Consider the following 24,591-nt stretch of genomic DNA (forward strand, 5'->3'; position numbering starts at 1 on the left):
TGGGACTGCTAAGAGTTGAAGAACAACAGGTATCAATCGCCACAGCAACAGTGCACCGTCGGCAATACCGCACAGACAGAGACTCTGTGGTTCCCGTCCATGAGATGATTCATAAACTGGAGAGCCAAGGGGTGGTCAGCAAGGCCCATTCACCTTTCAACAGCCCTATATGGCCAGTGCGTAAGTCCAACGGAGAATGGAGACTGACAGTGGATTACCGTTGCCTGAATGAAGTCACACCACCATTGAGCGCTGCTGTGCCGGACATGTTGGAACTTCAGTACGAGCTGGAGTCCAAAGCAGCGAAGTGGTGCGCCACTATTGACATTGCTAATGCATTTTTCTCCATTCCTTTGGCAGCAGAGTGCAGGCCTCAGTTTGCTTTCACCTGGAGGGGTGTGCAGTACGCCTGGAACAGACTGCCCCAGGGGTGGAAGCACAGTCCCACCATCTGCCATGGACTAATTCAGACTGCACTGGAAAAGGGTGAGGCCCCAGAACATCTGCAATACATCAACGACATCATCGTGTGGGGAAACACAGCAAAGGAAGTATTTGACAAAGGAGAGAAAATCATCCAGATTCTCCTGGAAGCTGGCTTTGCCATCAAAAGGAGCAAAGTCAAGGGATCTGCCCGAGAGATCCAGTTCCTGGGAGTAAAGTGGCAAGATGGACGACGTCAGATTCCCACCGAGGTCGTCAACAAGATCACTGCGATGTCTCCACCGACCAGCAAGAAGGAAACACAAGCTTTCCTAGGCGCCATAGGTTTTTGGAGAATGCACATTCCTGAGTACAGCCGGATTGTGAGCCCTCTCTACCTGGTTACCCGAAAGAAGAACGATTTCCACTGGGGCCCTGAACAGCAGCAAGCCTTCACCCAGATCACACAGGAAATCACTCATGCGGTAGCCCTTGGCCCAGTCAGGACAGGACCAGAGGTGAAGAACGTGCTCTACTCTGCAGCCGGGAGCCATGGTCTGTCCTGGAGCCTCTGGCAGAAGGTGCCTGGTGAGACTTGTGGCCGACCACTGGGATTCTGGAGCCGAAGCTACAGAGGATCTGAAGCCAACTACACTCCCACCGAGAAGGAAATCTTGGCAGCCTATGAAGGAGTCCAAGCTGCCTCAGAGGTAATCGGCACAGAGGCACAACTCCTCCTGGCACCCCGACTACCGGTGCTGGGGTGGATGTTCAAGGGAAAGGTTCCTTCCACGCATCACGCCACCGACACCACATGGAGCAAATGGATTGCTCTCATCACACAGCGTGCCCGTATTGGAAACCCGAATCGCCCTGGGATTTTGGAAATTATAACAAACTGGCCTGAATGTGAGGCTTTTGGATTATCTTCTGAAGAAGAGGAAAAGCAGGTGACTCGTGCTGAGGAAGCCCCACCATATAATGAGCTACCGGAGACTGAAAGACGTTATGCCCTCTTCACTGATGGTTCCTGCCGAATTGTAGGCACTAACAGGAAGTGGAAAGCTGCAGTATGGCGCCCCACACGACAAGTTGCACAAGCTACCGAGGGACAAGGTGGATCGAGTCAGGTTGCAGAGCTTAAAGCCGTCCAGCTGGCTTTGGATATTGCTGAACGAGAGAAGTGGCCGAGGCTCTATCTCTACACCGACTCGTAGATGGTAGCTAATGCTCTGTGGGGATGGCTGGTTCGCTGGAGAAAAGCCAACTGGCAGCGCAGAGGGAAACCCATCTGGGCCGCTGAGATTTGGCAGGACGTCGCCGCCCGAGTAGAGAAGCTGACCGTGAAGGTTCGACACGTGGATGCGCACGTACCCAAGAGTCGGGCTAATGAAGAACATCGCAACAACGAGCAGGTGGACCGAGCTGCCAAGGTGAAAGTATCACAGGTGGATCTGGACTGGCAGCACAAGGGAGAATTATTCCTAGCTCGTTGGGCCCATGATGCCTCTGGTCATCAGGGGAGAGATGCAACATACCAATGGGCCTGTGACTGAGGGGTGGACCTTACCATGGACAGCATTTCACAGGTCGTCCACAGTTGTGAGACCTGTGCTGCAATCAAACAGGCCAAGCAGGTGAAGCCTCTGTGGTACGGTGGACGATGGTCAAAGTACAGGTATGGGGAAGCCTGGCAAGTTGATTACATCACCCTTCCTCAAACTCGCCAAGGCAAGCGCTATGTGTTGACCATGGTTGAAGCAACCACTGGATGGCTGGAGACCTACCCTGTGCCTCATGCTACAGCCCGGAACACCATCTTGGGCCTGGAAAAGCAAGTCCTGTGGAGACATGGCACCCCCGACAGGATCGAGTCAGACAACGGGACTCATTTTAAGAACAGCCTCATCAACACCTGGGCCAGAGAACATGGTATTGAATGGATATATCACATTCCTTATCATGCACCAGCTGCCAGAAAAGTTGAACGCTGCAATGGACTACTTAAAACCACCCTAAAGGCACTTGGTGGGGGGACCTTCAAAAATTGGGAAGTGAACTTAGCGAAGGCTACCTGGATGGTCAATACCCGAGGGTCCATCAATCGAGCTGGTCCTGCCGAGTCTGAACCCTTGCACACAGTGGATGGAGATGGAGTCCCGGTGGTACACCTGAGAGGTATTTTAGGAAAGACTGTTTGGATTAATCCCACCTCAGGCAAAGGCAAACCCATCCGTGGGACTGTCTTTGCTCAAGGACCTGGTTGCACTTGGTGGGTAATGCAAAAAGATGGGGAAACCTGTTGTGTACCACAGGGAGACCTAATCTTAGGTGAGAACAGTGTGTAGGGTTTCATTGTATATATATATATATATGTATGTGTGTTTAGAGTTTAAGAAGGTATTGATTTGGGATGATGTAGATGGTAATAGAATAAGGGGGGATAATGTCCTGGGTTGAGGTGTATTCTATTACCATCCTCATGCGCTGTTGAAATCAGGTGGGGCAGTGTTTCCTTGCCTCCTCCCCCCAGACTATCTTGCTGTTAATGGCCCATCATTGTCCTGCTGCATGACTCGGAGATAACTCCCTCCAGACTATCTTCTGTTAACGAGCCTAATCAACACTTGGCCTCATGACTCATTACCCCATTGTGAGATGCTCCACCCAGAGGGAGGAACCAAGCATCCCATCGTGGATATAATCTGGGACTCTGAGCACCAAAGACACTGGCTCCACTGGATTTCCAGAGGACAAGGAGCTACACAGCCACCGCTGGACTTTCTGAGGAAGAGCAGACCCCTTCTACTACAGGATCACCACTTCAGAGGATTGCAGCCACCATTCCACCAGACTGCTACCACTACCCTGCCTAATAGGGACTCAGGTTGTATCTTGACTCTGTCAGTGTTTTCTTTTACTTTCTTTTCCTTTTCTTTAATTTCCATTAAATTGTTATTCTGACTTGGTGCCTCTCACTGGTTTGTTTTCAAACTAGTACAAAAGCAAATTATCTTTTGAACTTTCACATTTTGTCTTGACTACAAAAAATTCAACAGGAGAACCACCTGCTCTAGTTCATCATGTATAAAAACCTTGTTACTTACCAAGTGTTGGGATTTTAGGAGTTCTCCTTTTGTTTTTTTTTCTCTTAAGGAATTTCCCCCCATACCTGTTGCCAGGAGACAATAATAACTGGATACTTAAGAGAGACAAAAGAAGTCACAGCTCAGGGGAGGGGTGCAGCTGGCTACTCTCTTTGACCTGAGGGTTTCTTGGAGGGCAGAGATGCCTCTAGACTTGGACTGGGAAAACAGGGTTGAGTGTAGCCCCCAGCTCTTGTGCTCTCAGCATTCGGAGGGGAGAGGGGCTGCGGTCGCTGTGGGGAGAATTCATCACCACTGCGGGGTTCTGCCTCCTGCTGCCTTCGTTCTACCATGAGTGGAGCTCTGCTTGCTGGAGGGGCCATTGCACTGGGACCCTATTTAACACCCTACCTCACTAAAAGAGGGACTTTTCACCATCTGCTTGGGTGCCTGAAGGGAAAAACCTTGGGATCCTGAGTCCACTTTTTCCTGCCCTGCTTGGAGCCAGGCCACGGCTGCTCTGCCCCCACCGTTCTTTTGCCACTGCTCCGAGCCTTCATTAAAATGTAGCTCCACACCCCCTGCCTGCCGAGACATCCTGTGGCTCCCACTACAGCTGTGGAGTTTGATACATCGCATCTACCAACCGGGATTTGTGCTCGTCCCTGCTGTTCCAGCCTGCTGTTCCTGAGAGTCCGGCCCGAGACCGGGATCGGCTGCCCAGGGGGTTTGTGAAGCTTTTGTTCCATCACTTCCCAGGATCCCAGGCCACCAGTGCTGCATGCTCCCCGAGCTCACTCTGGAGCGCCCCCTGCAGCCCCGGGGGAACCATTGCACCTGCCCTGCTCACCGGGAGCTGCCAGCGCCCCTGCCGGCTGCGAGCAGAACTGCCCTCAAGGGGAAAGGGCCTGACAGCCGAGAAGGCTGGGACTGGGTTTGTGACTGTTTGCTGTTACTGCCATAGTTACTGTTGTTTGTTTGCCTTGTTATATATATTAGTACAGAACTGTTATTCCTATTTCCCATCTCTTTGCCTGAAAGCCCCTTAATTCCAAAATTATAATAGTTCGGATGGAAGGGTGTTGGGAAATAGAATTATTGGGATCAATAAAAGAGCTGTGCAAGCAATAGGCCTGGAAGTTTTAGGCTTGTGTGTGAGAAAACTTTCCATGGGAAAGTCCCTGTGTGAAAGATAACAAGCAGGCCTGAGAAACAAAGAGGGAGAGAAAACTTGCAGCTGTACTATCCGGGAGTGAACGAGGGAGATGAGCACTGAATTCTTTTGATCATAACAAGACTATGGAAACTTGCCAATGTAAGTCCAATTATGTAGAAATAGAAATGTGTTTTGATAAGCTTTAAGCCACTTAGGAGTTAACATGCTGGTATACTATATAAGTGCCTTTGGACTGCTAATAAATGGAGTTTTATGGAGTTTTCTTTATCAACCATATTGGTTTGGACTGTTTCTCTCTCCCCCCGCCAGGGCCCGGGCCCCTCATCCCGCGGAGCTTCTAACAGAAGGGGGGTTGCATCTGCCATTCCAAGGGAGGCTCCTGCCTTCCTTAGCAGACACCTGTCTTTCAAACCAAGACACCAAGATAGCAGCATGCAAGACTCTACATTTACTCCTTTTAAGTCAGAACCAACACTATAAAAGGAGGACACAGACAGTTGTACGAACACAAGGAAATACCATGTTAACATGAGTTGGCACAACCTGAAGCAGTACTGGTACACTGGCAGCATTTTTCTGAAGTTTCTGGTGAGGACTGTAGCCAAGGAAAGAATCAAGAATAATTTACAGACATCTGCAGAGGCATGAACTTCTATACCAGGGAAAGACGGAACAGTACTCACTTAAGAATTGTGCAAGTTGGCAATAGAGGCTGGCATCACTGATTAATTATTTAACACCAACACTACTGAGTTGGACAGTAGTGGTCTTTGAGACAAAGAAGCTATCTTGCATTTCCTGCAACAGAAAGGAACCACCAGAGGGATGCAGACAGTGACAAAAATCAAAAGAAAATGTTGGCAAAAGTACTTGGACTGAGATTGCATTTGTCATTCAGCTCATACTGAAGGAGGAGAGGAAAGGAACTTGCCGAGACAATAATTTATTCACTTTCTCACCTAAAGTTCAGATGAACATATTAAAGAATCATGATGTGCAGGAAGAACCTACAGGATTTAGATCTAAAGCAAAGCAATAATCCAAGATTACAAACAATTTTTGCTATGACTGTGACATATGTTACATACAAAATGAAGAGCATAACACAGCATAGCAGAGCATAAACTATATTAACAAGACTAGGCATCAGCAGACATTGATGTCCACAAGATAATATCAGACCAATTATTTTTTGGTTCCTTGCTTAAAGAAAAGAAGACAATCTGCATAAGAAAGGAGAAAATCATCAAGCTTATCAGAGAACATAACTGGCATTTACAAAAAATACTGACTAGAAAACATGAAAGAAACCTTCTTACACACTGGAGACAGACAGAAGAAGAGTGATGCAATGGTTAAAGAAGTAGGAGGAAGAGAAGCTAAAGAGTCTCATTTAAGATGGGTAGAGGCAAAAAAAGCAGTCATGGGTTGCAAATGCAGGAGGGAGCATAGAGGACAATACATCTGACACACCAAGGTGGTGACAGACATTATAAAAAAGAGGTTTCACACCTTCTCTCTCGACACAGCATTTTTCCAAACCCACTGCTGAAAAAAACCCCTCTGTACTACTACTTTTTCCATCTTCAATAGCTTCCAGAACTATTTCAGAACAGTTTGCATAAGAGTTTCTCTGTTCTATTGTACAGAGACACCCATTCCAGAGATTTTTTAAGAATAATGAGGTGCTTTTACCTTTTTGTATATGTGTATATATATATTATGCCTTGAGGCGACCCTGCCAATGTACTATTTTTAAACATCAGACACCAGTGAAGTGTGACTGCCAATGCTGTTCTCTTTTAGTATCAGCAAATGCTAAGAACCCTAAAATGTGCCTGTCCTTCATTCACCCAATGAATTCTGCACTAACCAGACAGATGCAGAGCAGCATACAAACTTGTACACAAGAAGGCAATACCATTCCCTTGCAACAAGAAGGAACTCAAGCCAATCACAAATATAAACAGCCCAAAGAGTGAGGGCTACCACCAATCAAGTCAAACTCAATTTGAATACCTAGGAGGAGAATTCTTCATGCAGACACTGGTTTGGTTTTGACATATTTTGTTAACTGCAATAGATGAGGTTTGCTATAGGTGGCTAAAACATAATTACTCCATGCAGTGGCTGTAACATGATTAACAGTAGTAATGGCTATCTCACACAGCCAACATGCAAACTATATACCTAATATTAGTAACCAGAAAAATTTAAGTGACAATAAACAGCTTGACTGTTTTAGCAAGCTAATGTTACAGATAACACACACCACAAAGTCACATACAAACAAGCTTACCGGCAATGGAAACAGCTTCCCATTTACTTTAATACACAAACTATTAGGGTAATTATCTTCTTGAGGGCAGCTTGTCTCTGCTAGGCATAACCTATATCCCCGAAAAGAAAAAGCATAATTTTCAAGTGTCACCACATTCATATGTCCCCACAAACATCTAGACTTATGTTACATTAGCCAATTAAAAAGTTGTAAGAGGACTACAAGAACATTATGAAAAAGGTACCTTAGCTGAACTTGGACTGTGTAATCTCTCCTGCCCCCGGGCAAGAAGTCCCTGTGACAAAGAGAAATAAAAAGAGAAGTATCCATTTAGACAGCAGGTCTCATATTCCAGTCATACGGAGAAAGAACTGGCACACCTGCCCCAACATCACTAAACTTTGCTCTTATTTTTCTTTTATTGAGCTATGAACAAGTCTTATAAGCAATACCTCTGTTTACTTACTGCAAGTTACACGACTTTAAGATCAGCATCCTCTGTCAAGAGTTTATAGTAACAATAAAGTATGATTTTTCCAGAGAAGAAAAAACCCTCTTGACTTATACCATAGGTCTTGCAACAACATGAACCCTGTGACAAAAAAGCAGCCTTCCATTCCTGCAATCAGGAAACATACAGGGAAGAAAAGCTTACCACTTCTCTAAATAGTGGCAATTATTTGGAACAGAGTAATTGTTAACTCTTTAATGGGGTAGGTTTTACCCTAAATGCACATAAATTCTGTGCATAGTAGTCCCTGAAGAAAACAGAACAGATAAACTCAGAGTAACTTCAGTGAGGATTATCATTCAGCATCTGCAACCTTTATGTACTGCATAAAACTGAACCAAAAACCCCACACTTTCTCCTGAAATTTTGCAAAAGTTTACCTAGAGGATGCCACACTCTTACTTCTTACCTGGAAATACAGATTTCTCTGACCTGCTGAGGTGTTAAAGCAAAGATAAAAAACTTCTCTTGGAACCTCTGAATACTGCTCTGTACTACAAAGAGAGAGACACAAAAAAGGTTTAACTATGGTAATTAAAGTAATTGATTAAAACAGGATCTGCAATTGAGGGGTTTGGGGGTTTTGTTTTTGGAATGAGGCTTAAGTCACATATTCAAATTGTGGTTGAACTGCATGCAACAAAAACATCAACAAGAAAGAATGGAACAAATCATTCATTCAACTATATTCATATGGCTTAATATCACATTACACTTCACTACTAAAGAAGCTTGGCAAACTGCATTATAATCCTTTCTCCCAGGGGAGAAAGGTTCAAACAAACACAACAAAATATAACAAAACTATTTTAATGTACTACAAGAAAAGAACGCACACCAGAAGTTATTAATGGACAGATGGACAATTACTCAATTCAGAAACAGCTAATTGTAACTGAACCTTTGAGAAGGAGGGGAGAGGAGAACGGGGGGAGGGAACACAACCCCTAAGGCCACAGAAGCCAGCTAGACTTGATGTCTGGGAATTACACCAGTAGCATTTAGCAATAAATAAATAAATAAATTGAACTTTCATATCAGAAACTGACTTGTCTGTCAGTGATGGGAAGCTGTAATATTTTAGTATTAAAGGTTCATAGTATGCACATGTTACTTTTCTACTTTCTTTCAACTTGAGAAGTTAGAAATCTTGACCTGAAATAAAAGTACATTGGACTTGTCCAACAATTTAAAGTAAGCAGCAAGGACAAACAGAAAAATAGTACAACTAAACCAGGCAAATTTGGAAGAGCTAGTAGACTGTCTTGTACACTGTGACATTGAGAGAAGAGTATCTCTCTGCCCATAAAAAACACACAAAAGGGACACAAACATGAAATAGAACCCAGGTAAAGCAAACACACTCCAAGTTCCTCAAACAACTCAAACCAGCTACGTTGTGCACGTATGCATGTGCACACACACACACCACAGACAACATTTTATATTTTAAAATAATACTTGAGCACATGTAAAAAAGATCAGGGAAATATTTTTTTATTGAATTGAGTGTTGGTTAAAATGAAGCCCCACACCTACACCTGCTCTTGTGTTCTCAGTGCAAGAGAATACCTACAGTCATCTCTTTAAAAGAGTCGCAGTGGACTATACTCCTAGCTTTCTGACCTACCTGTTATTTGAATCCTTAATTCTCAAACACACAAAACTTGTTTGTTCCATCTCTCAATCACCCAGGTCTACTAAATGGGACTCTAAGATATCCATATCAGTAAAAAAAAATTAAATAAAGGAAGCCTCACATATAAATTTGCACATGAATCCATGGTAAGAGTAATTTTCAGCCAATGCTCATATCCGTCTAAAACCAGAGTCATAGAATCATCAAGGTTGGAAGAGACCTTTAAGATCATCAAGTCCAACCATCAACCCAGCACTACCACTGTAACCACTAAACCCCTAAACCATATCACCCAACACCAGATCCAGATACCTCTTGAATACCTCCAGGGATGGTGACTCCACCACCTCCCTGGGCAACTGTAGTGGGCTGAATCTGAGTTGATGTACAATCTTTTAGACTAATGACGCTTCTCACAAATTACATATTTCAACCGCATGGAAAGGAGGTGTCTTGGGGTGACCTTATGATGTGTATCCCATATGGCTGCCCTATGCCCAGAAATTAATTTCTGTGCCTTTCTATGCCTCTAAAGTGAGCCTGAGAGGGGGAAGGAAAAACTGAGCAAAACTTTTTCAAAGCAGTTTGCAGCTTGTTCAAGGTCACACACAGATAGCAATTTGTTTCCCAGCTGCGTCAGGGGAGCGAGGAAACACCCGGCTTGCTGTTTCCCGAGGACAGTTTTTTTTTGTCCAGTGGTTCAGCTGCTTTTTCTCCGGAGAGAGACTGAGAGTTGAACTTTTCCTTCCCTGGAATTCTGGATTTTCTCCCTTTTCTACTGGACTGCTTGATTGCTTTAACATCAGAGCAGACCGGGAGGACTTTCCACTGGTGTTCCGGTTTGGCCAAATTTAGAAATATATCCTCTGAGAGAAGGCACAACTACCCCTTCCCCCCCAGGTTCGGGGAAAAATAAATTTTCCTTGAAGGAAAGTGAAGGAGATAAAACTATTTATTTAACAAACACATGGGAAAAGGAAAATAAGGCTAAATAATAAAATGTTTCGCTGTGGAGGAAAAACCTGGGAAAGTGTTAAGAGTCCTCCCTTTGGTCTCCTCGGCGCTGGGGCTTGGGCTTGGGCCAGGCCCTCTGTGCCCGGTGGAAAGTCCTCCCGATGTGCTCTGAGGTTGAAAGCAGTCCAGTAGAAAAGGGAGAAAATCTGGAATTCCAGAGAAGGAAAAACAAAGTCCAACTCTCAGTCTCTCTCTCCGGAGAACAAGAAACTGAAACAACTGGCCAAAAGCTGACTGGAAAGCAGCAAGCCGGGTGCTTCCTTGCTCCCCTGCCACAGCTGGAAAAAAAACCTATCTCTGGGTGACCTTGAACAAGCTGCAAACTGCCCTGAAAAAGTTTTGCTCAGTTTTTTCCTTCCCCCTCTCAGGCTCAGTTTAGAGGCATAGAAAGACACAGAAATTAATTTCTGGTCATAGGCAGCGATATGGGATACACATCATAAAGTCACCCCAAGACAACTGGGCACAAAGGGCCTGGCCCTGGCCCAAGCTCCAGTTCTGAGGAGACCAAAGGGAGGACTCTGACACTTTCCCAAGTTTTTTCTCCACAGCGAGAGATTTTATTATTTAGCAGTATTTTACTTTTCCCGTGTGTTTGTTATATAAATAGCTTTTATCTCTTTCACTTTCCTTTGAGGAAAATTTATTTTCCCCGAACCTGGTGGGGGAGGGGTGGTGACCTGCCTTCTCTCAGAGGATATATTTCTAAATTTGGCCAAACCAGAACAGGAGGGAATTTCCTTTTTCATTCCAGCTCACCTGCTGGAAGGTGGGGGCGCCTCGGAGCCTCCAGGCCCCACCAGGCTGGGCCAGGCCCCCTGCCCCCCCCCCCCCCCCCCTTTCACGGCATGGACCCTGGGTCGCTGGGGGGGGAACTTTCCCAGAGCCACAGGCAGCTAAAACCAGCCATGGACTGCCACACAGCTAAACCCATCCGGCGTGGCTTCTTGGGACCGGCAGGTACTTATCCTCTTCTCTCCATGCAGAGCCAGCAGAGCCAATGGGAGCCGGCATAGCCTCCTGTCTGCAGCCAGCACTCTTCACACTGAACTGAAGAAGACACCATGCAGCCAGCAGCACAAAGGGAGCGAGGCTTCCTCTACCATAAAGCCTGAACAAGAACACTTTTCAACATGGCAGCTTCAGAGTCAGAGAGAAAGAGAAAGTGAGTCGTGAGACAAAGCTGAAAATGGCGATGGGAGAAAAGAGGGCGGTGCCACATTTCTCGCGCATAGTTTAAAATACTTCTTGCATGCTGTGGTAAGAAACTGTAATATCACAAACTGTTTGTCTCTTTAATCCATTTGAAGTACATGGCAGGATGAAGAATTCACGTGTGGCCCGTGAAGATTTGTGAAGAGTGCCTATGTCAGGCTATATAGAAGCAGTGAGAGGCTTTTAGAGACTTGTGGCAAAGAAAGCCTTTGTGTTCAGGCCAAAATAACTTATCCTTAAAAAGATTAATAACCCCATGTGATGGCCCATGTCTGACAGTGTGAAGGAACTGTGAGATTTTTCATGGGAGAGATGTTTTACACCACAGCAGATTGTTTCTTTCCGGGCGGGTCTGCTGTTGGTGGCAGTTTGGGAACTGTGTGCAGCTGAAGAAAACCCTTTTTTTCTTAAGCATAAGAAAGTGACTTTTCAAGAACTGCAACACTGACTAAAATCCCATGTTCTGTTACCCTTTGTGCAAGTTGGGTAAAAGGAGGAAAGTGCTGGAAAGGGGGAGAGGGTTTGCTTTAATTTCTTGTTATTTCTCTTTACTTTTAATTCTATTAGTAATAAAACTCTTTCATTGTACTGCAACTGATTAAGGTTTGTGCCTGCTTTGTTTTCTCCTAATTCTTATCTCACAGAGGGGAAATGAGTAAGTAATGGATATTTTGAATCAAACCACTACAGCAACCTATTCCAATGCCTGACCACCCAAACAGTGAAAAATCTTTTTCTAATATGAATGAGGGGGGATGGAGAAGCAGAGGTTAAATGATTTGCTAAGAAGCTGTTTGTTAAAAGCAATGCATATAGCTTGCTCAACACTTATTGTGCCTACCAAAGCAGAATGAGAAGATATGACACTATTGATAAAGGGAAGGAATCTTGACCAAAGATCCTGTTTTTAACCTAAAACTAACTCAAACCAGTCTTGAAGTTTGGACTTAGGCCAAGGACATAAAGAGCATGTGCAGGGAAGCAAGGTGAAAAGTTCAGAATGAGGAAAACCCTTTACTTCATCTGAGAAAGACCCTTATTCCCTCTCAGCGACCCCTGCCCATGACCACCAGACAGCACTGTGCAAGCGCAATGCGGATGTAAATGACTTTTGGGCTCATTGTAATATGAGGCGAGGCTAGGCAGGGCTAGGTAATGAATATGTATAGGCGTATTGGGAAACAATGAATATGGAACTTGTAACGCGATAAATACCAAGCTGAATGCAGCTGTCAGCACTCATGACTTTGGAGGAGCGATCCCCCATGCATCCCAGCTCTGGAATAAACATACCTACTTTACTACTTATTCCAGTAGTGGAGTCTTTTCCTCATATCATTTTGGCGAGCAGCCAGGAGAAACTCTGTCCGGCTGCAGGATCGGCTGAGAAGCGGACATCCTAGGCGCCCCAGGGCTTTCCTGGAGGAACTCTGCCTCTCAGCTCACTCACTGTGGGGGCAGACAACAACCTGCTGGGACTGCAGATAAAACTGTATGTTCTGCATTTAGGGTGCCTGTAAGTCGTACACATGTCCAGGGCTGCTGGTAAGACACGAGGAGAGGTCCCCGTGCACAGCATAGTCCCTGTGTGGGTAAAGTTAGAGCTTGCAAGTGGCTGGCTACAGGAGCTGGCAGGGGGGGAGTCACCGACCGATAGAGCGGCTGCTAGCGATCCTGAGAGTGGATTGGGTGATTCCAGGGGAGTTTCCGCCAGAACTTGTTGATGATTGTATTGGGGAAAATATAAGCAGGACCCTGAAGTTATTACAAGTGAGTGTTATGAATATTTTGGCTACTAGTAGCTGGTTTGAGTGTTGTTGGGTTGCTTATATGTCTGTGTGGATATTGGTTGTTGTTGGATTGCTTTTATGTGTACATGGCTGTGGATTAGCTCGCCTATTTGTTTGTAGATTGGAGATGTGTATGTTGCCATGTGTTGTTTGAGTGTGTAGTATTGAAGCATTTGTTTGGGGTGGTGCTAGATTATTGATTTTTGTGCTAATAGAATTAGAATCGTGGCTAGGCGAGAGGTAAGAAGAACCCCTCCCCCTCAGTGGGAGTGGTCTTGATTCTTGGGAATTTGTAAATCCAATAAAACATTGGATAGAGAGAAGAGGTGAACAAGTTCCTTGAGAGGAAATATACAGAACCTCCTCAGGAAGATTCGTAGCTTTAGATTGGGAACAACTAGCGGCAGAGGATTTAGGTTTTGAAAGAATACATGGAATAACTTGTTTTTGTGGATGCATTAGAATTTTTCGTTCAGCAAGAGGGTGGCATGTTGCATGGGTACTAACAGTGTAAAATTTGTAAGAGGTGGTGCTGTTCTTCTGCCAGGCAGCAGAGCTTATGCTCTCAGTGTTATCAGAGGCACTCTAGTGAAGTTGATTTTGAGCCTGAGATTTTAAAGTTTGTGTGCAGGAAGTCGCATTTGGTTTGGGAGGTTCAGGAAGAAAACTGGGAAAGAGCTGTGAGAGAGTGCAAAGAAAGGTTTGGGTGGAAGCGAGATAAAACTAGGAGAAGGAGATAGAAACAACAGTGGCTAAGCAGGGAGGGAGGTCATTGCCCCCATCCCTCAACAGTTATATGGTAGGAGTATAGCCCCGACTCTTTCCGTTCTTTTGTCCTAGCTGCACGAGTGATTGAAGGGATTCCTTGCTTTGTGTGTGGGTATAAGAAGACTCCAGCCCCACACCAGCAGTGGGTTTTAGCTCAGTGCAGATTTTGTGGAAGTTGGAGATATTACGATTCTATTTATTTAGCAGAGATCCGTGCCCGGAGTGCCAGGAAAGCAAGGAACATTTTGTTTTAAAGCTTTTGTGTGGCAAAGAGCATCACGTTTCTGAAAATAGTAGTGTGCTAGAAAAGGATTGGGAGGAAGTAGTAAAGGCTTTTGAAGAAGATTTTAAGTGGCAGCGAAGCAGGCTTGGCAGAAAGCATAAGAGAATTTATAAAGAGTGACTTATACACTACACAGGTGACCCGAAGGGGGTGACACAGTATTTGAGTGAAGTCAAACTCTGAATAGGATGGGAACTGGACAGAGTAAGGAAATCTCTAGAGCGAGCCCGCTTGGCTGTGTTTTGGCACATTGGAAAGAGATAGTAGGAACTGGAGGCACAGAAAATTAAAGAACTCTTGTAAAATATTGCACTCAATGGTGGCCACTGTATAAATTAGAAGATGGAGCGAAGTGGCCACCTAATGGAACTTTAGATTATAATACCTTGCTCCAGTTAATGCTGTTTCTGAGACGGGAAGGCAAATGGGAAGAAGTTTCCTATGCCTACACATTTTTCTCTCTCCGAAATCACCCTGAATGGCAGAGAGATTGTGGACTCAAACCCCCCAGTGATCCTATGGTGTTAGCTCTGGAAAAAGAGAATAAAAAAGGCTGAGGTAGAATTAAGCGCTGTTGTTCATTGTGCAGTATAGGCCAGAGATGCACAAGGTCAGACAAAGTCTATCAAGCAGCAGCTCAGGGACAAGATGATGATGAATTAACCGATTTGCTTAAGCCTCCCCTTAGGAGACAGGAAGAGGATGCGGACTCGGAAGGAACACCAATGCCAACCCCCTCTCCCCCGGGCAGTCCTGTCTCCTCCCGAACCAGGAAACAGGTACTGATGGCACCTCTGAGAGAGGCAGTGGCACCTGATGGGAATACAATGTTGATTAGAGTACCTTTCTCTACTGCTGACCTAGATGCATGGTATAACAGTGCCAAAAATTACCGAAATGATCCAGCGGGTACTGCTGAGCGCTTGTGACTTATAATTAAACAGCATAATCCAGATTGGGCTGATATACAATTACTATTGGGTGGACTAACAGACACGAAGAAACAATTAGTTTTGAAAACAGCAAAAGATTTGGCAGAGGATTTTTACAAAACACAACAATTAGATACAAAAGATTACTTCCCACTCCAGGAACCACACTGGAGTCCAAATAGAACAGCCAAATTAGAGAAATTAAAAAGTTATCAAGAATGGATAGCAAAAGGGGTGGAAAGGGCCATTCCCAAGACCCTAAACTGGTCAGCTTTGTATGCAATAAGACAGGGTCCTTCCGAGTCACCATCTGAATTCCTGGATTGTCTGAGGGACGCAATGCACCGCAATGCATCTCTGGATCCTGAGACCGAGGTAGGGGTAACACAGCTGGTATCTTTGTTTCTAGGACAATCCACAGGAGATATCAGATGTCAATTGCGAAAACTTCAGGGGCCAGAAGGGAGGAACCTGGAAACTCTATTAGATGCAGCTTGGAGGGTATTCAGTAATCGAGAAGAAAGTTACAAGCAAGGGATGAAGAAATTAGTAGCAGTAGTAAGGGAAGGAAATAGGGAAAAACCTAGACAAGGACCCCCCAGACAAGGACCTCCCAGACAGGGCCCACCCCGTCTAGGTAAAGACCAATGCGCGATTTGCAGGAGATTCGGTCATTGGAAGAAACAGTGCCCAGAAAGAAGACAAGAAGACCACCAGAACAGAGGAGACTGAGAAAAAAGGAGGGTGGTTGCACATGCGAAAGAAGATTGAAGAGGACGGGGGGATTCCACCCTAGCAGATCCACTGATTATAATGAAGCTAGGGCACAAGGAAAAAGAAATAGAATTTTTGGTTGATACGGGGGCAGCATATTTGGTTTTAAATAAAGCTTTAATGCTTGTGGGGGATGACTATATTATGGTACATGGAGCAACTGGTCAATCTGAAAAAGCATATTTTTGCAAGTCACTGAAATATATATATGGGAAAATATGGGGTATTCACAAGTTTTTATATTTACCCAATTCTCCAAAAGCACTTTTACGGAGAGAACTATTGGAGCAATTACAAGCAACCATTACATTTAGGAATGGGGAAATTATTCTGGAGGTAAATGACCAACAGTATGTGGAAATACCGAGCCTAATACTAACAACTAAAGGCTCTTCAGAGGAAATTAGGGAAGAGATAATGAGTCAAGTGTTCCCAGGAGTCTGGGCCACAGATGTACCTGGGAGAGCCAAAACTCCAACCCCAATACAGATCAAACTCAAAGAGGGAAAACAACCAGTTAGAATTAAGCAATACCCCCTCAAAAAGGAAGACAGAGAAGGAATTAGCCCAATAATTGAAAAAATCTTACAGTTAGGACTGTTAAAAGAGTGCCAGTCTGATTTCAATACTCCTATCCTGCCTGTCCGTAAACCTGATGGATCTTACCGGGTGATACAGGATTTACGGGCTGTTAACAAGATAACGGAGGATCTCTAACCTGTGGTGGCAAACCCTTACACTCTGTTAACATGCTTAACACCAGAGCTAACTTGGTTTACTGTTTTAGATCTAAAGGATGCCTTCTTTTGCCTCCCTCTCCATGAAGTCAGCCAGAAAATTTTTGCATTCGAATGGGAAAACCCTAAGAGTGGGCACAAAACCCAGCTCACATGGACGGTGTTGCCTCAGGGATTTAAGAACAGTCCCACCTTGTTTGGAGAACAGCTCGCAAAAGACATAGAGTCCTGGGAAGCCCCACCAGGAGAAGGGAAGCTATTGCAGTACGTGGATGATCTCCTAATAGCTACCCGAACAGAGGAAGCTTGCACAGCCTGGACGGTAAGCCTCTTAAACTTCCTGGGACTCCAAGGGTACAGGGTATCCAAGAAAAAGGCTCAGGTGGTAAAACAGAAAGTGACCTACCTGGGCTATGAAGTCAGTGCTGGGCAACGAATTTTGGGGCAAGATCGCAAAGAAGTGATATGCCAAACCCCGAAACCCCAGACAATGAAAGAGTTACGGACTTTTCTGGGGATGACAGGGTGGTGCAGACTGTGGATTTACAATTACGGGCTGCTCGTGAAACCACTATATGAACTCATTACAAAGGAAAGCAGAGATCTCCAGTGGACAAAGGAGGCCACGTAGGCCTTCAGCCAGCTAAAGAATGCCCTCATGTCAGCTCCAGCTCTAGGACTTCCAGATGTGAGTAAACCATTCCTTTTATTTTCCCATGAGAAGCAAGGGATCGCCCTGGGAATACTAGCACAGGACCTGGGCCCATACCGACTGGCAGTTGCTTATTTCTCTAAGCAGCTAGATGCAGCAGCCAAAGGATGGCCTGGGTGCCTCAGAGCTGTTGCAGCAGTCGTGCTAAACATCCAAGAAGCATTCAAATTCACCTTGGGTCAGAAAATGACTGTGCTGGTATCCCACATGGTGTCTGCAGTGCTGGAAGTGAAAGGTGGGCACTGGCTCTCCCCACAAAGGTTCCTGAAATATCAAGCCATCATGGTGGAACAAGATGATGTAGAAATAGTGGTAACTAACATTGTCAACCCAGCTTCCTTTCTCAGTGGAAATCAAGGGGAACCGGTACGCCATGATTGCCTGGAGACTATCGAAGCCACCTACTCCAGCCGCCCGGATCTAAAGGATACCCCTTTAGACAACACAGAGACCTGGTTTACTGATGGGAGCAGCTACATCATCAGTGGAAAGCGACATGCTGGGTATGCAGTTACCACCTGCTGGGAGGTGATAGAATCCGGACCCCTTGTCCTGGATTGCAGTGTATTCTATTACCATCCTCATGAGCTGTGGAAATCAGGTGGGGCAGTGTTTCCTTGCCTCCTTCCCCCAGACTATCTTTCTGTTAGTGGCCCATCATTGTCCTGCCGCATGACTCAGAGATAACTCCCTCCGGACTATCTTCTGTTAACGAGCCTAATCAACACTTGGCCTCATGACTCATTACCCCATTGTGAGATGCTCCACCCAGAGGGAGGAACCAAGCATCCCATCCTGGATATAATCTGAGATTCTGAACACCAGAGGAAACCTTCCCACTGGATTTCCAGAGGACAGGAGCTACACAGCCACCACTGGACTTTCTGAGGAAGAGCAGACCCTTTTTCTACAGGATTACTGCTTCAGGAGGACTGCAGCCACCATTCTACCAGACTGCTAGCACCACCCTGACTAACAGGGAGTCAGGTTATATATTGACTGTCAGTTTGAACCAGTGTTTTCTTTTATTTTTTCCTTTTCTTAATTTCCCCATTAAATTGTTATTCTGACTTGGTGCCTCCCACTGGTTTGTTTTTAAACTAGTACACCCCTGCCAACAAACACCTCTGCACAAAAGGCTGAAATAATTGCCCTAACCCGTGCCTTACAGATAGCAAAAGGAAAGAAAATAAACATTTATACAGACTCAAGGTATGCGTTTGGAGTTGTGCACGCACACGGGGCCATTTGGAAAGAAAGAGGACTGTTAAATTTGCAGGGAAAGAACATCATACATGCACAAGAAATAATGCGGCTGTTAGAAGCAGTCCAGCTACCTGAGAAGGTAGCAATCATGCACATTAAGGCCCATCAAAAGGTGAGCTCAGAATTGGAAGAAGGAAATGAACTGGTGGACAGTGAGGCAAAAGAAGCAGCAAAAGGTGAGGTAATGTTCCGGTTTGGCCCAATTTAGAAATATATCCTCTGAGACAAGGCAGGTTACAAACCACCCCTCCCCCACCAGGTTCGGGGAAAAAATGAATTTTCCTTGAAGGAAAGTAAAAGAGATAAAAACTATTTATTTAACAAACACATGGGAAAAGGATAATAATGCTAAATAATAAAACCTCTCGCTCTGCTGAGAGAAACCTGGGAAAATTTCAGAGTCCTTCCATAGATCTCTCTCTCCCCCTTCTTGGAGCTGGGACCAAAGCATTACTACAAGAAATAATACCGCACTTCAGAGTTCCAGCCACAATATCCTCAGATAGGGGACCACATTTTATTTCAAGGTTGGTACAACAAACTAGCCGACATTTAGGCATAGACTGGGAACTCCACACTCCATACCATCCCCAGTTAAGTGGTCAAGTAGAGAAAATGAATCATTTGATTAAACAGCAAATTGTGAGACTAGGGCAAGAAGCTAACCTGCCCTGGCCCCAATCTCTTCCACTTGCATTGTTACGAATTCGGACCAAGCCCAGAATTGAAGAAAAGCTAAGTCCCTTTGAAATACTTTATGGGAGACCATATGGGGTACAAAAAGGAATATCTACCCAAATTGGTGAGGAGATGTTAACCACCTATATGATTGCTTTAGATAAACAGCTTAGAGAAATTAGAAAACATGTGGCTGGAACTCGAAGTCGAGGCTTGGACGGTCCTGTACATGACATTCAGCCTGGAGATTATGTATATGTTAAGTCTCTTACAGAAAAGACTCTGGAACCACAGTGGGAAGGACCATTCCAGGTGCTCCTCACCACTTACACCGCGATTAAGATCAGAGAACAGAGTGCCTGGATTCACCATACCCGGGTAAAGAAGGCTCCAGAGGCCCCTTGGAAAGTGACCCCTGGGGATGATGAACTGAAATTGAAGTTTACCCAAACAAAATGAAAATGTTAGGGTGGCACGCAAGTATAACCCAGAAAATTGGTTTTTTCACAGTCATAATTGTAACCTCCAGTTGGGAAGTTATTCATAGGAGAGAAGACATATGGTCCCAAGCCTTTATGCGGGTTACTGGACTCATGGGGAAATATTCTGATTTAAAGGATTTAAACCTACTGACTGTGGTCATGCACAGAAACCAAGTGTATACAAAGCAAGAATGGAAAAACAAAAAACTTGGCAGCTTCAGGGAGCTGTAGGAGAAGAAATCAAGATAGGATGCCGCATGATTAACAGAACTACTCATAAAAAAGCAACCCAAATTAGTGTTTCAACTACTCCTACAGACAAATGAAATCTGTAGTCATTCAAGTGAAGTAGATTGTTGGTATAATTTTACATTAGTACAGACCGTTGAAGTAGTTTGTCTTTGGGCCCAGGACAGTAATGGGCTCTCATTCAAATTCCAGATAAATACCATGGTTAGGCCTATTACAACCTATGCCGGCACTTGAATCCAAACCCAGGTCACACCACTTAAGCCTGAACCAAAGATTTATGAGATTGGCCCTTATGTAGTGAAGAACACAGGCCAACAATTATTGCTGTTTAATCCAGAATGGTCTCTTAAGCGTGTAGAACTACTAATGCAAATCAATATTTCTGAGATCCAACCAGCCTGCTCCCCTTTAATTCAAACGTCCTTTGAAAAGTGGACAGCCTGGCTGCAGAAGCAAACACCCCTCAAAGGCAGAATGTGGAGAGACCTGACTGGCATGCTGGGAACAGGACTGAGAGTCCTAAATGGAATTGATTCAGAGATAGTGATGAATAAATTGGCCACGGCAACCAGTGACCTGACCAAATTAAAACAGCCCCTACTGTTGGGGTTCGTCCCCCCTGCCATGTAGCCCTGGGAGGGAGGCACAGGGTTTCCCTAGGCCCTGGTCAGCTTCGTTCCCCATTGGTTGTTTTGTGTTCCCCTGCGTGGGCAAGGACCCTCGGGTCCCGTGACTGTAACAGTTCCTCGGCAGATCCCGGCCATGCGGCTGGAGAAATAAACATCTCTGAAACATCTATCAAGAATTGGTCCATATATATTTCTTTTCCACGGCCTCCTTGTTTGATACATTGTATTACAGAATCCCCACTGTAGCACCCTAAAATCCTCCCTATTAGCATTAGGAAACAGCCAATGGCAAGTCTCAAAAATACTCCCAGACTTCACAAAGACCAGCGACCTGGACCACAGACTGATATTAAACACACTTAGTGTAGCTCAAGACAATGTATCATTAGCCCTTAGCTGCATACAAGCCCAATTATGGATGCAGTCAACAGCTTCCTTAATTATAAGAGAAGGAAATGAAGGCGTTTTCCCTATTGAAATCTGAGAGGCTGTTTGGAATAATGCTTCTATGTTGGGGTCTCTCCCCCTGCCATGTAGCCCTGGGAGAGGGGCCCTGGGGGGGAGACATGGGGTTTCCCTGCCCCTGGTCAGCCTCATTCCCTATTGGTTGGTTTGTGTTTCCCTGTGTGGCCAAGGACCCTCAGGTCCCGTGACTGAGGGAGTTCCTCAGCAGAGCCCCGGCCATGCGGCAGGAGAAGTAAACATCTCTGAAACATCTACCACAAATCTGTCCTTATATACTCCCTTTCCACAGGACTCCTGGCTTGATATATGCATGTTACAGTAATCCCCGCTGTAACACTTCTAAGTTAGAAAGAAAGCTCCAATCTTGGTGGACGTTGGTAAATGTCACTTATGACCCAATGACTAACATAGCTACTGCCTTTGTGCTTACCATACGTAATGCCACAGTTTATGTAATTCATCCTATTGTTGCATTGGGACTAAACTATGAAGGAACAGTTTTTTACCCCTCTGAACACAGAGTATGGGCCTGGATGGCAGAAGAAAAATGGCAAACAGTAAATTTAGAATCTTGCATCACACGGGAACAACAAGGATTTATCTGTGAAAGTAATACACTTGATGCCAAAGACATATGTCTTGAGGTAGAGCAAGGCATTTGTCACTTCGAGGTCCACCCAGACACTACACCGAAAACTGTACTTGTATATATTGGTCAAGGCTGTGTGTGCTTAAGAATTATCTGCACTTTTATGATGATAGATGACAGTAATATAAATACAGAAGGGGGAGTTGTGGGGTATGCCCAGCCCCTGCCCTGGAAGGATCTCTGCTGAGATAAGAGATTTTGCAATCGCCCAGCAGGACTCCCTGGAAAGGAAACCACTTCTTTGGTCACGGCGAGAAAAGACAGACCCACAATCCTTTAGGAGACCCTATGCAGATCCTTTGTAACCCATTGGTCCTCACCCATCCCAGATCCTCTGTAACCCATTGGTCTTCACCCATCCTTTGTATCCCTATAAAAGCAAGCCCTCTGGCCTTTGTGGGACTCTGAGAGAGTTCTCGTCCCTGGCTTTACCCTTTGCCGGAGGGGACCCACAATAAAGCTACCTTCGTGTGGAACCAGCCACGAGCCTCTCGTCTCTCTCTCTGGTCTGGCTTGGCCTGGAGGCTGCCCTGCAGAGCTGAGCTGGAATCATGAGCTGATAATCACTAAAGAGCTGACAGCCTCTGCAAGGGCCCTCCTGCCAGCAGCTGAGGGAAGACACCGGGCCTCGGGAAGGTGATTCCTTTTGGGACCATCTCCCCGGACTGGTCACCTCTTCCTGGGTCAGAGCAGCTGACCTTCATCACCAGCTGTAATAACTGGCGCCCGAACAGCCTTGGACCCCAGACCCCGGACCTGGCCTGAGCTGCGTCTTGACCATGCCAAGACAGAACCAGCCGTTTGTGTGCTGATCCTCTGAATATAGACTTACGTTTTAGTGAGGCCTTTTGGACGGGGACAGCTTGAGACCCTCCCCTCCCACCTAGGACTGAAGTCCCTGAGGATCGAACTGCCAGACCATCCCCCCAGCAGACCTTTCCAGGAGCCAGCCCCACCAGAAAACGGGATTTGTAAGTTTAAACTTGAGGCTCTCCTCCTCTTTCTTGCACACAACTTAAAGTAATTTTGGGGTTTTTTCTCTTTTTTCTGCTGAGGGAGAAACTAAGATGGGACATAGGCAAGCTAAACCCAGCCTTTCCCAATCTGAGAGAGACCTATACCCCTTTTTTCTGACCCTTCTCTTAAAATCCGACTTTAAATTCTCTAAAGGTGTTCTTTCTAAGAAAAATCTCAAATCTTTCCCTAATTGGATATCTCGAAATTTTCCTGATGCTACCACAGACTCTGTCCTTTCTGATCCATTCTGGGACAGAGTGGGGAACAAACTCTATTCCTCTCAAGCCACGGGAAACCTCTCTGTTTCCAAATTCATCCCTTTATTTCATTTAATGGTTAAAATGTGTCGTGCAACAACCCCCCCTCAGACAAACCCCTTCTCTGCCCTCCCCCCCTCCCACTCCCCCTCTTCGCCTCTGGCAATGGCCAGACAGAGGGAGGACCCCTCCTGCTGCCCAGGCCCTGGCCCGGCTGGGGCGCCGGCCACCCCACTTCCCTACCCCGATCCCCTATTCCCAGCAGTCCTCCCATACCCAACCCCCCCCCGCTCACCCCCTCGGTTCTGCTGCCACCCCCCAGGCAGCGCGCGCGGGATCCATCCCAGACCCATCCCCATTCCCCGGGATGGATGGCTCTGAGCCGCCCCCAGCCCCATCTCCCTGTGCCCCTGGTATTTCGCAACCCTTCCCGCGTGACACCACCCTTCCCCTTCTCGCACCGGCTTGCGGTGCCTCTGATCCCCCCCCACCCCACCGCGTCCCACCCCAGCGCGGTGGCCCCATCCCAGCAAGTTGCCCCGCCGCTGCTGCCCCTCCCCGCACCCACTCAGCAGGCATCGTACAACATGGGGCCGGTCCCGCAGAGCCCTGGGCACGCACTGTGGGGCATGGAACAAGCGTCACGCCCCCCGCCAGCATCTGCCCCTCTCGCTGCTGGCGGGTCCCAGCTATCCACGACACTGCTCCAGGCTACCGCTCGAGGAGTGCAATCTCCCTCCCCCCTCCCCCCACTGCCAATAGCCCTGGCACCCTGGCAGGCTCCGGCACACCCGCTCTCTCCCCCCCAGCTGCATCTTGCGCAATCCCTGCTACTAATCCCTCTCTCCCTGCACCCCCCCCCCCCCCCCCCCCACGGGCTCTTGCGCAATCCCCATCTCCTCCGCTGCTGCACTAGGGCCCACTGCCCCCCCCACCCTCCTACAGCCCCCCACACCCTCCTATAGCCCATGCTGATTGCGAAACCTGCACTACCTGCAACCCGACCTCCCCCCAAACGACCTGCTGCTGTACAACCTCTCCACCCAGATGCTGCCACAACAGACCCCCCTCCCACCCCTCAAACCACCCCCGACCCCCCGCTACCCCTGCCCTGGCTAAAGGAAAGTCGGCAATTCAAAAACGCTGCGCTACGCCCCCTGTATCCCAGCCCCGCCCTGCCACAGATTATCCCTCCTTTTCAGATGACAGTAGCAGCAGCTCTGACTCTGAATCTGAGGACCGATGGGCACAGACACGCAGGGAAGCGAACCGGGAGGGAGATTGGGAGTTAGCCCAGAAAATCTCAGCCTTTCCAGTCATTATAGGGAAAGGGAGGAGGGGTGGTCCATCAACTACAAAAACATGGGAACCTATCCCATACAAAGAAGTCAAAGAGCTTTGCAAGGCAGCAAAAGAACATGGGAGAGGGTCACATTTCTTTAGAAATTTATTGGAAGCCACTTTCTCTGCCTATACATTAGTACCACATGATATTAAAAACATTATTAATTGCATCCTTTCCCCTGCCGAATATATGCTATGGGAAGGGCATTG

General features: G+C 46.3%; 1 protein-coding gene across 9 annotated transcripts in view; it reads right to left on the reverse strand.

Moving 5' to 3' along the window:
- Window positions 1-24,591, reverse strand: part of LOC138102799 (E3 SUMO-protein ligase PIAS2) — a 108,944-nt gene that overhangs the window by 26,491 nt on the left and 57,862 nt on the right. For all 9 annotated transcript variants that reach the window (XM_069000567.1, XM_069000565.1, XM_069000566.1 and 6 more), the window contains 3 exons: window positions 7,888-7,972; window positions 7,212-7,262; window positions 6,986-7,076 (listed from right to left, as the gene is read on the reverse strand). In XM_069000567.1, coding sequence (XP_068856668.1) covers window positions 6,986-7,076; window positions 7,212-7,262; window positions 7,888-7,972 — 227 coding nt within the window. The remainder of the gene's footprint in view (window positions 1-6,985; window positions 7,077-7,211; window positions 7,263-7,887; window positions 7,973-24,591) is intronic.

Source organism: Aphelocoma coerulescens (genome assembly GCF_041296385.1).
Source record: "Aphelocoma coerulescens isolate FSJ_1873_10779 chromosome W unlocalized genomic scaffold, UR_Acoe_1.0 ChrW_unloc_scaf_2, whole genome shotgun sequence".
In the NCBI taxonomy this organism is placed as follows: domain Eukaryota; kingdom Metazoa; phylum Chordata; class Aves; order Passeriformes; family Corvidae; genus Aphelocoma; species Aphelocoma coerulescens.